Source organism: Somniosus microcephalus, chromosome 4 (genome assembly GCF_052327205.1).
Source record: "Somniosus microcephalus isolate GS21.2 chromosome 4, FLI_Smic_1.0, whole genome shotgun sequence".
Taxonomy (NCBI): domain Eukaryota; kingdom Metazoa; phylum Chordata; class Chondrichthyes; order Squaliformes; family Somniosidae; genus Somniosus; species Somniosus microcephalus.
The window spans coordinates 296,676,832-296,690,459 of NC_140990.1; the positions used below are offsets into that span (position 1 = coordinate 296,676,832).

General features: G+C 46.8%; 1 protein-coding gene across 1 annotated transcript in view; it reads right to left on the reverse strand.

The window, feature by feature from the left end:
• The window catches only part of LOC147120556 (low-density lipoprotein receptor-related protein 1-like), a 2,135,446-nt gene that overhangs the window by 1,195,327 nt on the left and 926,491 nt on the right, over window positions 1-13,628 (reverse strand). Inside the window, exon 7 of the mRNA XM_085986655.1 lies at window positions 13,252-13,414. Within this exon, the coding sequence (XP_085842781.1) occupies window positions 13,252-13,414 (163 nt within the window). The remainder of the gene's footprint in view (window positions 1-13,251; window positions 13,415-13,628) is intronic.

Sequence of the window (13,628 nt, forward strand, 5' to 3'; positions counted from 1 at the left end):
ACGAGAGGGATGTTTGTGGCAGGCAACAAGGAAGTGGGGGCTCCTCTCCAAGTGCTCACACTCCCATGCCACTGAGTAGCCCTCGGTCAGAGCCCCACCAGAGTCCTCACCCAACTGAGATTGGCATCTCAGCCCCTGCACAGATGCAGGAGGAGCAGACTGTTGCCGAGCCCTCACAGGCTCGCAAAGCAAAGAGGACGCCTGCCAAAGGTGTCGAAGCAGGAACAGCATGAAAGTGAGCAAGATGCCTCCACATCTGCTGAAGCCACAGGGGAGGCACCACATAGAAGCATGTGTAAAAGGAAGATAAAGCACAATTAGTCACAAGGGTAGTCACTTGGGTGTTCTGTTATGTTGTCTTTTGTTTTATTTAATATTTGACATTGTCATCCTTTTGTGAATGGATTAAACCGAAGTGATGGCAAACAGTTGAAGTTCTGGCCTATGTGATGTTAGAAATGGAAGTTCCACATTGAGGGCTCAGGGTGACTTGCATTTATAATGATGGTGGTGAGAGTGATAGGAACCCACAGGTTCTTGTACCTTGTGTATGGTGTATTAAGAAGGTGCCAGCCACATTTGTTTGATTCACCTACTTAAGCGAAACTGGCAAAGATTAGTACATCCCTTGCAGCACGGGCAGCGATGTGCTCGCGTGCTGCTGGAACTGGCACACCCGCCTCCGCAAGATCTTCCTCCTCCTCCTCTGAGGAGGAGGCTATGCGCTGAGCCACTTGTTCCTCAGGCAGCTGCAAGCCACAATGCTGTGCGATGTTGTGCAGTGCACAGCAGGCCATGATGATTTTGGAGACCCTGGCTGCCGAATACTCTAGGGCTCCACCTGATCTATCAGAGCATCTGAATCACATCTTCAGCAAGCCGATGGTTTGCTCGATAATGGATCTGGTCGAAATGTGGCTGGCAATGTAGCGCTCCTCAGCTTCATTCGATGACCTCCTCAACGGCGTCATCAGCCACGTCTTCAGTGGATAGCCCTTGTCTCCAAGTAGCCACCCGGAAAGTTGGTTTGGCAGATTGAAGAGCGGAGGCACACTGGACTGCCGCAGGATGAACGAGTCATGACAACTGCCAGGGAACTTGGCGCAAACATGCAAAATGTCCTTCTTGTGATTACACACCAGCTGCACGTTGAGGGAGTGGAAGCCCTTACGGTTGACAAAAACAGCTGTGTTGTGATGGGGTGCCCTAAAGGCTACATGTGTGCAATCTACAATGCCCTACACCCTTGGCAAGCCTGCCATATTTGCAAATCCAACCACACGCGGTTACACTTACTTGATCCATGGAGAAATGGATGTAATTGTACGCCTTGGCAAACAGGGCATCAGTTACCTGCATGATGCAAGTGTGCGCGGCCAACTGGGAGATGACGCTGATGTCTGCTGATGAGCCCTGGAAGGACCCTGAAGCAAAAAAATTGAGGGCGGTGGTGACTTTGACAGCCACTGGTAAGGGGTGTCCACACGCTCCTCTGGGCTCCAGGTGTTGGTGCAGCATTGCGCAGATGTCACCGACTACCTCTCACGAAAGTCTCAGCCTCCTTTGGCACTGCTACTCAGCCATGTTAAGGAAGTCATCCTCGGCCTGTAAACCCTGTGTTGGGGGTATCTCCTGCGGCGACGTGCATCCCTGCACTGACGCCTTCTGCCCTGTGCACCATCAGGTGGCTGAGCAGGAGGTTGGCGCTCATGCTGTTGTGCCTGGTTCTGCTGCTGCTGCGGCTGCTCGTCCTCCAAATCTGAGGACCAGGATGAAAGGAAATAAATGGTTCCCATGCTGCTGGTAGATATCTCCGTTGAAGAAGCGCTCAGTTAATGTGGGGAGAGGGTTTCCCCAGGAGGTCACAGTGGAGATGGATCTCAGCTTCACCACTTCCAAGATCAGTAGACCTGCAAAAAGTTTTCCAAGACCTGAAAAAACAAAGTTCTGCCACCTGCAACTGATCTTTGTTGAGAGCTGTTTTTATGCTGGAGCTGCAGCTGTCAAGAAGGCAGCCACTTGTGAACCTGACACAATTAGCTGGCGTGGTTTGGGAACTGCGTGGAACACGCAGAAAGAGTGGTCAAATGTAAAATGACTGTCAAAATGGCATTATCCAGGCAGTTAACAAGCAGTTAACTGCCTTAAGTGCCTATCCCGCCGCTTGGTGGCGGGACCGAACGGGAGTCTGTGAGCTCGCCTTTGGAAAAGTTGAACGGAGGCGGGTTGACGGTGGGATCGGAACCCGCCGTCATTTTTTAAAATTTTACCACCTGACCCGCCTCCAGACCCGCCCCGAGTGCCAGCAAAATCGCGGCCTTTGTCTTTCTCATCTTAACATTTTGTTCTGAAGGAACTCTACCTCCGCACCACCTCTCCTGAGCCCTCCAGACTATTTGTTCAAAATCTAGTCATGGATGTGCCGTAACTACTTCTGATTTTACATAGCCATCATCTTTTAAATCTACCACAAACTCCTTAGCGTCCCAGAGAACTCCATTCCCCGCCTCACCAGTCGTTGTCTCAGATTGACTGTTCACGACCTCAGCATCCTATTCAACCCTTAGCTGAGCTTCCAACTCCCATATCCTCTCCTCACAAAGACTCTACTTTCATCTCTATAACATCACTTACCTCTGCCCCTACCCCAGCTCGCCTGTTGCTTAAATACTCACCCATGACTTTCTAATCTTCTGATTCAACTATTGCAATACCTCCCATCCTCCACACTCTGTAAACTACAGCTCATACAATTCTCTGCTGCTCATATTTTATTCTACAACCCATGACCCCTTTTCGCACTGACTAATATTGATCCTGGCCTCCTGATAACACAAATTTAAAATGATCCTCCATGTGTTTAAATCCCTCCATGACCTCACCTTTTCCCAACTCTGTAATCTCCTTCATCGCTAAAACCTCCAATGGACTCTCCACTCCTCTGACTCTGGCCTCAGCCCCCCATCCTTTGCCCCATTGTTGCCTTTCACTTTCCCTAAAACCCAATGGCTCCCCACATCTTGCTCCTCCTTGAAGCCACGCTTTAGATCACCCCTGCGAAGACCTCGTTCATCTCAACATCCTTTTTTTTGATCACACCTCTGTGAGGTACCTTGGGATGATTTTCCTGTATTAAAGGTGCTATATAAATGCAAGATTTTGTTTTATGCATATGCATATATATATATATATATATATATGTTCAGGCTAAATGTAAACAGGACAACATTTCAAATATCTCTAAGCACAGTTTCATTAAGTTACCAAAAATGTATTTATCTTCAGACCACAGAACTTATTACATTGGAGGTTAATTCTAATGACAACTGTATTCAGTAAGCTATTTCATCATTTATATTATAATTCATATGTTATACTATTTTAATGATCTAATAGGCTATATATTGGGGATTCTACCTTATTTAACTGACTAAGTTCACACTTGTTGATAATTGTTCAAATATCATGGGGGAGGGGAGGTGGAAGGAAGAAATATTCTGGTTGCTCCATGTAGAAAAATTGCAACGTCTTTTTGACTGTATTTACAATGGCCTGTAATTTCCAATAGGAGGCTTCCTGCGTGCAGATGCCTCCTATCAGAAAAAAATCTACGCACTTACCTGAGGGCTCCCGAGGTCTGGTCACTTCCAATCCTGGGCCTCTCCGCAGTCGAAATGCGTTGGGCCCATGTATCCCAGGGGTGCATGCAGTTCGCAAGGGTCCCTGGGATCACGTGGGCCAGGCCAGCCAATGAAAGAAGGGAATCTTAGTTAGAACTGTCAAATGTATGAATGGGGATCAATGAAAAAGACACTAAAACATTAAATAAATTTTGAAAAAACCATCACGTTTTTAAAATGAGTTAAAATTACATTAAATTAAATATTTTAAACAAAAATTTAATTTTTTGAAAAAAGTAATTAAGGTTTTTATGGGGCTAAAAATAAACTTACCTTTTTTAAAAGTATTTTGAAATTATAAATGAGTGAAATTTTTTTTAAAGTTTTTTTTACGATGAGTCAGCCTACAGGGAGGAGGTCCAGCATCTCGTGAAGTGGTGCGCCGACAACAACCTGGCCCTTAACACCAAGAAAACAAAGGAAATAATCGTGGACTTCAGGAAGTCCAAAGGCGGAAGTCACACCCCCATCCACATCAATGGGGCGGAGGTGGAAAGGGTGGCCAGCTTTAAGTTCCTCGGAGTCCACATCACGGAAGACCTCTCCTGGTCCCTCAACACCTCCTCTCTGGTGAAGAAGGCCCAGCAGTGCCTATATTTCTTGAGGAGGCTGAAGGGATGTAATCTGTCACCCCCGATCCTCTCTAACTTCTACCGCTGCACTATAGAGAGCATCCTGACAAACTGTATCACGGTATGGTACGGCAGCTGTAGCTCCCATGACCGGAAAGCTCTGCAGCGGGTAGTCAAAACTGCCCAACGCATTACCGGCACCCGGCTACCGACCATAGAACATATATATCAGAAACGCTGCCTACGGAGGGCACGGTCCATCATCAAAGACCCTACCCACCCCAGCCACAGTCTGTTCGCCCTCCTACCATCTGGAAGACGCTACAGATGCATTCGCACCCGTACGACCAGATTTAGGAACAGCTTCTTTCCCAGGGCTGTCATCCTACTGAACTCCACAAATAAACACTAAAGCCTGCACATCTGCCGATGCACTTTATTATGGTCATATTTATGCTAATATATATGTACAAATGTATGTTGAAATGTTTAAGTGTCCTAATCCAAATTGTACTCTCGGGAGCCGCAAGCCTACATTTCGTTGTACTGCACTTGTGCGCTAACAATGACAATAAAAAAGTTGATTTGATTTGATTTGATTTGATTTAAACTCTATGCTGGTAAAAGCAAGCCTTACGTCTGCTTTTACCAGGCGTAAGATTTTTAAGGGATTTCAGTGGATGAAGGTTCTGCAGAAAGCGGAACTCTCCACCCGCAGAGGCCCTTCTCCAGGGCAGGCATCCGATCTGTCAAGAGCATTCTTAACAGATTGGAAATGCCGGTTTTCAGCGCATGCACTTCGCATGCCTCAAACCGGCATTTCTGATGTCCCTACGGGTGTGTACACAGCTCGTACACACCCGTAGGCATTGGAAAATACGGGCCAATGTTGCTGCACACAGCAAGGAGAGTAATTCTCTTCCACTCTTGTTACAAAGTCAGGCAACACATAAATGAATTATGGTTGTTCCTATTTATGGGGCTCAGCTCTTTCATTTGGCATAGCAATAGTCTACTGAAGGAAGGGTCTAGATGGAAATTGCTAAAAAAAAAAGTGCTTTGAAAACGCAGGAATATAAGTAACAAAATGCAAGCTGTGCGTTAAAGTTTATCTGTTTCCAATGAAATTTCAAAAGACCATGGAACTGGTTCTGGATGTGTTCCAGTTATAGCTAACTGCTATAGTGTCTGGCAGGTATTTTGGTGATGTCAAAAAAGTTAGGTGTTAGATTTGCTGTGGTGTTAGCTGTGATCTAACAACAAAATGTCATGATTTTATCATTCATCACATTTTCCTCAGGCCTACGTTGATGAGATCTTATAAGAGTCTTGGGGGCAAAAATTCAGTATCGCCCCATTTGGGGCGCGATTATCGGCCGTGCGCAAAGTTTAGCACCTGGCGCCTCCTCCTCTTCCTCCGGTGGTGCTCCAAGGCCTGGTGCCATTGGCTGGGTCCTGAGGATTGCCAGGTTATGCAGCATGCAGCACACAACTATGAAGTGGGAGACTCGCTCAGGCGAGTACTGCAGGACTCCTCCTGAGTGGTCCAGACAGCGGAACCGTTGCTTGAGCACGCCGATTGTGTACTCAACGATGTTCCTGGTGGCGAGATGGCTCTCTTTGTACCGCAGTTCAGCAGGGGTGTTGGGCATACGGGGCGGTGTCATCAGCCAGGTGCACAGTGGATATCCCTTGTCCCCGAGAAGCCAACCACCTGGGTGATGCGGTGCCTGGAAAAGTTCTGCCACAGTAGTCTGGCGCAGGATGAATATATCATGGTTGCTGCCAGGATACTGGGCATTGACAGCGAGTATCAGCTGTCTGTGGTAACAGACCAACTGTATGTTTAAGGAATGGAACCCCCTTTTGGTTGTGGAAATCCTCTGCATTCTCATGCGGAGCACGCAAAGCCATATGCATGCAGGCAATGGCGCCCTGCACCATGGGGAAGCCCGCTATCCTCACAAAGCCCATAGCACGTTCATGCTGCTTGGCCGGGGTCATGGGAAAAGAGATGTACTCTCGTCTGCTTTTATAGAGGGCAGTTGTGACCTGACGGATGCAGCAATGGACCGCGAACTGGGAGATATTGGCGATGTCCCCAGAAGCTGATTGAAATGAGCCGGTGGCATAAAAGTTGAGAGCCACTGTGATCTTCACTGCCACTGACAGAGACGTCCTGGTCCTCAGTTGAGGCTGCAGAACTGGCTGCAGCAGGTGGCAGAGTTCAGTGACCACCTCCTTGCTGAAGCGCAGCCTTCGCAAACACTGCTCCTCAGATATATTAATGTAGGAGAATTGTTGGCGAAATACCCTGGGAGGGTAAGGTCTCCTGTACAGAGGCCTGTTGGCCCTCCTCCGTCTGGCCATGATTGCCACTCTCTCTCTGCGTCTCTGTGGCCTCCGATTCTGCTGGCACAGGGCAACGCCCCCATTCATTGCAGCCCCCATTGTCTCTTGGCAATCAAAGTTATGAAGGTAAAAAAAACAAAGTACCTGCAAAGTTATGCTCAGAAGCCAAAACTACTTCACACAGCGTTGACTCAATGCAGAAGTCTCTCTTTCTCTCTCTCAGAATCTCTCTCTCTCAGAATGAGTGGTGCAAAAATGTCTACCACAGAAAAAGCCAGGAAGAGGCTGATGTAAGAAAAGGAGACTGACCATCAAGTAACTTTAAAGTAAGCTTTAAGTAACTTATAAACACACTATATACAAGAGAGGTCTTTACCATGCCTCTGGTAGAAGCCTCTTACAATACTGAACAGACCAGTATTTATACCAGTCCAACAGGAAGTGACATTTACAGGAAGTGAGGTATGTACACAGTTCATAGTTCATAGTTCATAGTTCACAGGAAGTGATGACATAACTTCCCGGAAGTTAGCATTTTTATCACATTCTTCCCTCCTGCAGGATTAGGAGGCTGTGGTCTACCTTTTGGTCCGCAGCCGCCGAACAAGGAAGAGTCGTACCCGTTTGGATTCCCGTCGTAGAGGGTCGCTGGTCCGCTTACATGCGGTTGGCCATTGGTCAGAGTCTGTGTGGCCTGGATTGCCCTGTGAAGGGTCGGGGAGATCATGGCTTCGAGTGCGAGCCCCAATAGGTTCAAAGTCGGACTGCCTCTGTTCAGAGGGAGGTGCAGAGCTGGTCTGTGGCGGATCAGTACTTTCATGCACGGTACTGGGAGGGTCGCAACCTTGAGCACGGGGTTCTGCCGGCACCAAGCTAGTTGGTGTCTGATCAGGATCCTGGAGAGGGGTACCCGATAGGTCCCAAGAGTTTCCTGGTGAAATGCCATCACCCGATGTCCCACTAGGTCCTGGTGGGCAGGGAGCCAGATCCCGTAATGATACGGTAGATTCTCGGCCGTCGGAATATCGTATGTTTGCATAGGTGGGGTTGGCATCGGTTAGTTCGACCTCGTCTACAAGAGGGTCATTTTTAGACGTCCGAACGTATCTTCGGAGTAATACAGGTCCAGGAGTAGTTAGCCATGACGGGAGTGATGTTCCATGAGATGAGCGACGCTGGAATCCAAAGAACCGCTCATGAGGTGTAGTATTTGTGGCTGTAGAAAGCAGGGACCGTATAGAGTGCAATGCATCCGGAAGCACTGTTTCCCATTGCTGGTCTGGTAGGCCCCGAGATCTTAAAGCGAGACGTACGGAATTCCAGATGATACCGTTATACCTCTCTACCTGCCCATTTCCGATGGGATGGTATGGTGTTGTTTTGCTTGCAGCAATTCCCCGTTCTGAGAGGTAGTCCTTGAGTTCCCTTGACATAAAGGATGGACCCCGGTCTGAGTGAATATAAGCCGGCATGCCACAGAGAGAAAATACCTGCTCAAGGCAGCAGATTACTGTGGACGCCAGCATATTGGAGCAGGGGAAGGCAAACGGAAAACGTGAATATTCGTCGATCATGGTGAGCAAATATGTGTTCCGAGTTGAAGAGGGCACTGGGCCCTTAAAATCGATGCTAAGTCGTTGCATCGGTTGGGTTGCATGTATGAGTATACCATCTGAGGGGCGGAAGAACTGAGGTTTTAATTCCGCACAAAGCCGGCATTCTGAGCATATTTTCTTTACATCTCCAGTGGAAAAAGGGAGATTCCGTGATCGTACGAAATGTAGCATGCGCGTAACGCCAGGATGACACAAACCATTGTGGACATCCATGAGAGTGGAGGATGACATAGTGGAGCAGAATGCCCGTGTGAGGGTGTCCGGGGCCACATTCTCCTTGCCAGGCCGATAGAGAATGGTATAACCAAAAGAGGCCAGTTCCATCCTCCAAAGTTGTATTTTATTATTCTTAATTTTGGTTCGTTTTCGATTATCGAGCATGAAGGCGACTGATCGTTGGTCCGTGATCAATGTAAAGTGCTGGCGAGCTAGAAAATGGTTCCACTTCCGTACTGCCTCTATGATGGCTGTGGCTTCTTTCTCAACCGGAGGATAATGTAGCTCGGCACCTTGTAAGGTCCTGGACATAAATGCTACAGGACGACCTTCCTGATTCAGAGTAGCCGAGATCGCCACCTCCGAGGCATCACATTCAACCACGAAAGGGAGATTCTCATCGATGGAGTGAAGAGCCGCTTTCTCCAACTGTTTTTTGAGAAGGTTAAAGGCTGCAACAGCCGCTGTTCCCAGTGGAAATGATCTAGCATGCAGCAAGGGTTGGATTTTGTCCGAAAAATGAGGAATCCATTTAGCGTAGTATGCAAACAGACCGAGAGCCCGACGTAAAGAAGCCGGATTCTTAGGTGACGGGAGCTCTTGGAGCGGGCGAAGTCTTTCTGGGTCTGGCTTAATGATACTATTGCCTACGCAGTAGCCAAGGATGTTGATGGTCGGTTGCGACTCAACAGATTTGGATTCATTCAGGGTCAAATTACGGCGATGGAGGGCATCCCGAAATTTTTGGAGGTTGGAGTCGTGTTCCTGTTGATCGTGACCTGCAATGGTAATGTTATCAAGATAGGGAAAAGTGTCCCTTAGGTTTTCCTGCTTAACCAGGCCATCCATTGCCCGTTGAAAGACAGCCACTCCATTAGTAACCCCGAATGGGAGGCGACGAAATTGGTACAGCCGTCCATTAGCCTCAAAGGCTGTGTACTGCTTATCTGAGACCTTCAAGGGTAACTGATGATAGGCACTTTTTAAATCGTAAGTTGAGAACACTTTGTATTCGGCCAGTTTATTAACCATATCATCAATGCGTGGCAATGGGTAGGCGTCCAAGTCGGTATATTGATTGATGGTTTGCGAATAATCGATGCATAGTCGCTGTTTGTGAGGTTTTAGAGGGTTCTTGACAATGACGACTTGAGCCCGCCAGGGCGACGAACATGGTTCAATGATATCCTCTGCTAGAAGTCGAGAGATTTCAGCCGCAATAAAAGATTGGTCTCCCTGATTAAAGCGCCGCGATTTCGTTATTATCGGTTGGCATTGAGGCGGAATACTGGCAAATAATGAGGGTTCATCAAGTGAAGCTGCTGATAATGCACAAAATGGTAATTTAGATGGTATATTAGAAATAGTAAGTCCGGGTTTGGATCCACCAAACTCAATGGTGAGTTTCTTATGCTGTTTTTGGAAGTCCAGCCCTAAGAGGAGATCACTACATAAGTCTTTGAGCACTGAAAGTCGGGTGGAGGGATACATACGACCATGAAGTGTCATATCAACAACACAAAAGCCGGAGATTCTGGTATTAAGTGATGACTGGGCCATCGCAATTGCCTGGTCCGATGGGAAGACATGTAGTTTCAATTTCGCAACAATCTGTTCCTTAATGAAACTATCAGTACTTCCTGAGTCAATTAAGGCATCTAAGGTATGCCCTTTAATTGAAATTTTTGTGGCTGCCTGAGACAGGTTCTGTGGGCAAGCAGCTGTAATTGGTGTCGTTGCACAGAGAGTGGCTAAAACTCTCGGTGTGCTTCTTCGGGAGAGAGCTCGAGAGGAAGCTTGATAGGTCCTAGCTGGAGCATCTTGATAGGCCCTAATTGGGGCAGCTCGGTAGGCCTTAGCTGGATTGGCCCTCGTAGAGGCCCTTGATAGGCAAACTTTAGCAAAGTGTCCTTTTTTCCCGCAATAACTGCAGATTGCATTGCGAGCAGGGCAGGTTTTCCTAGGGTGAAAAGCATCTCCACAAAAGAAGCATTCCTTCCTAGATTGCCAAGAGGCTGCTAAAGTGGGGTCGTCCTCCTCTTCTTCATCAGAATTATCAGAATTAGATTCCCCCATGATAGGGTTCACCTGAGACCGCTTGAATTGTCTGGTTGCAGCTACAGCAGCAGATCGAGATCTGGGCAGCTGATAGAGGTCTGCATTTCTCTTTGCCAAATCCAGTGAACAAGCTAGGTCAAAAGCTTTTTGTAGCTCAAGTGTTTTACTTTCTAGTAGACGCTGGCGTATAAATGGAGAGGCAATCCCGCAGATGAAAGCATCACGAATCATTTCTTGGCGGTACAGCTCAGCTGAGGCTGCCTGAAAGTTACAATCTACGCTGAGCCTGCGAAGTTCTTGCAGGAATTCGTCAATTGATTCCCCTGGCCCTTGTCGGGCTGTGGCCAGTAGATGTCTAGCATAGACCTCATTTGGGGTCTTCGCATACAGTTTCTTAAGTGCCCGAATCACCTCTTCGTAATTATCCCATTCATCAACATATTCGAACACTTTTGGGGTCACATAATTGACAAGTATCTTCAATTTAGCAGGAGCATCCACTTTACATTCATCCAGAAAATTCTCAAAAGTACGATACCAATGCTTCCATACCCTGCCAGCTGCTGGTGTATTCGGGTCCAAGTCCAGACGAATAGGTCTAAGGATTTTATCCATGATGGGTGGTTCCCTGGATCCTTAACTTCCGAGTTTGTCTGAAGGTCTAGTATTTGTCAGTGTAAATACTAAGTTACTTAAATTGATGTAAGAAAAGGAGACTGACCATCAAGTAACTTTAAAGTAAGCTTTAAGTAACTTATAAACACACTATATACAAGAGAGGTCTTTACCATGCCTCTGGTAGAAGCCTCTTACAATACTGAACAGACCAGTATTTATACCAGTCCAACAGGAAGTGACATTTACAGGAAGTGAGGTATGTACACAGTTCATAGTTCATAGTTCATAGTTCACAGGAAGTGATGACATAACTTCCCGGAAGTTAGCATTTTTATCACAGAGGCCACCTTTAAATAGCAGCCCCCCCGAGCCCCACAGCGACTGGGAAGCGTTCCAGTCTACCTGCTGTTGGTTGCGCCAGGCGGAAAGGATGAGGGCGCCACTCAATATCCGGTCCACGGCACCACAAAGGCATTGCACGCTCGAATGACATCAAGATCTGCGTGTGTAGGAGATCAGGCGGTATTGTTTAGCGCCGCTGCAAAATGTCTGGTCAATTTCGTGAGCGGCGCAAACATCGCTGCGCCCGGGCGCTAGTTGCTTTGTGCCCCATTAGCACCCTCTTAAGGCGCTAATGGGAGGTGCAAACCAACTGAATTTTTCCCCCTTGGGGTAAAATCTCAATACCTTTTGAGAGATGCAATATTTGTTTCAATGCACTTTTCCCCCCCTAGTTGGCAGTAATGCAAGGTGTACTGTGCTGCAGAACCATATGTAAACAGTAATTGTTCATCAGGTCAAAATTAACATTAAAATTTATAGTCATTTTTAATGCAGAACTCAAACAATGGGGGTTAAATGGTGTTGTTGATGGTGTAAGCCTTACTTTTTCCTCTCCTCTCCCCTCACCACAGCCCTACCCTTGTCCCTTTTACCTTTCAGATGCCCAAGAACTGCAACCTGCCCAGGTTGTGGAGAAAGAGCAAGAAGATGAAGACACACTGTCACGCAGAAAAGTTCAGAGCCACAGTCACCTTGACAACCAAAGGCAATGCGGTCCTTGCCCTGCTCTGAGGTTGGAGTTGTGGCTGCACCAGGTGGCAGATTTCAGTGACAAACTCTTTTGTGAAACGCAGACGTCTCAAGCATTGGTCGTGGCTGAAGTTCAGGTAGGAGAATTGCTCCCTAAACACCCTCTGTGGATATGGCCTTCTGCTGGGAACCCTTCTGCCCCTCCTCCCTCTTCTAGCAGCTTATCTTGCTCTGCGTGGCCTCTCTTGATTCTCCCAGTCATGCTCAATGCCAAGGGGAAAGCCTAATAGTCCACCCATGTCTGGGAACAACTGGTCTGTGCAGAAGCTTTTAAGTCAGCAAAAAAGTACTTCAGCACCTATCACACCACTCCCTGTATACTACTGAAACTTTAACCAATCATGGAAAGCACCCAAAACTCGTAGAATTGCAGCAACAGCCAGAAGAAATAAACCCGCAACTAACCTGTAAGTAGTTGATGATCCCTTTAAAAAGCACTGGTGGGGTTCCTTCCTGATGCTTAACATCATGTTAAGCTGTGTGAGCTTAAGAGAGGGTGTAGGCTGGAGTGTGGCGCTCCAAAATGGCAGCACTGGTGTCAAATCTGCACTCTGATTGACATCATGATCTGCCTGCTCTGCATGCTGCCAGCGGACATTAGGTGCGCGTGTGCTAACCACTTTACTAACATCGCGTCAAAAGTGTGCGTGCAAGTCCTGGACCCTTAATGGGCCTCATAGCGCCAAAAACAGGTGCTATTGAGCCCAATTTCACCCCATGACTTTCTGTATAGACCTGCCAGATCCATTAATTAGCTGCATAAAATACGCATGTTAAACACAGTTCACAGTTAAAATTAACCAAGTAGTATACTGAGAACATGATCGAATACAAAGGACACTTCATCCATCAAAAATAACAGACACTTATTCATCAGTAACTTGATGACAATGTTGATTATTCCTGAATGAAATTAAATGTATTTTGTACAACAGCCAAGCTCCTATTTTATATTTAATACACATATAAAAGTTCATAGAAATTAATCTCACTAATATCCTAACCCACCTTCAGGAAATTGTATAGAATGCAAGTAAATCAACTTACCCCATGGCTGGATCAAGGGCAATTCCTTTGGGATTGTGTAGCTCTAGGTCTAGTAGAGTAATGCAAGTATCACCGTTTTGATTGCACACAAATATTCGGTCACTGACATCATCCACAAAGTAATAGTTTCCAGTAAGCCAGTCTAAAGCCATTTGTTCCACATCTGCCAAAGCAAAAGTAATGCATCAGATCAAAAACACACAGGACAATTTAGTAGTTGGTTGACTGCTGTGCAAGAAAGATCTTATATCCTTTCATGCCTGCAAATTTATTTTAGTATCTTGGTCTGATCTCCAGGTAATCGTGCTGAAGAATTTCTTATATAACTGTATAATCCTCTCCATCAGAAATGTACAGCTTTGATCTTTGTTCATTAT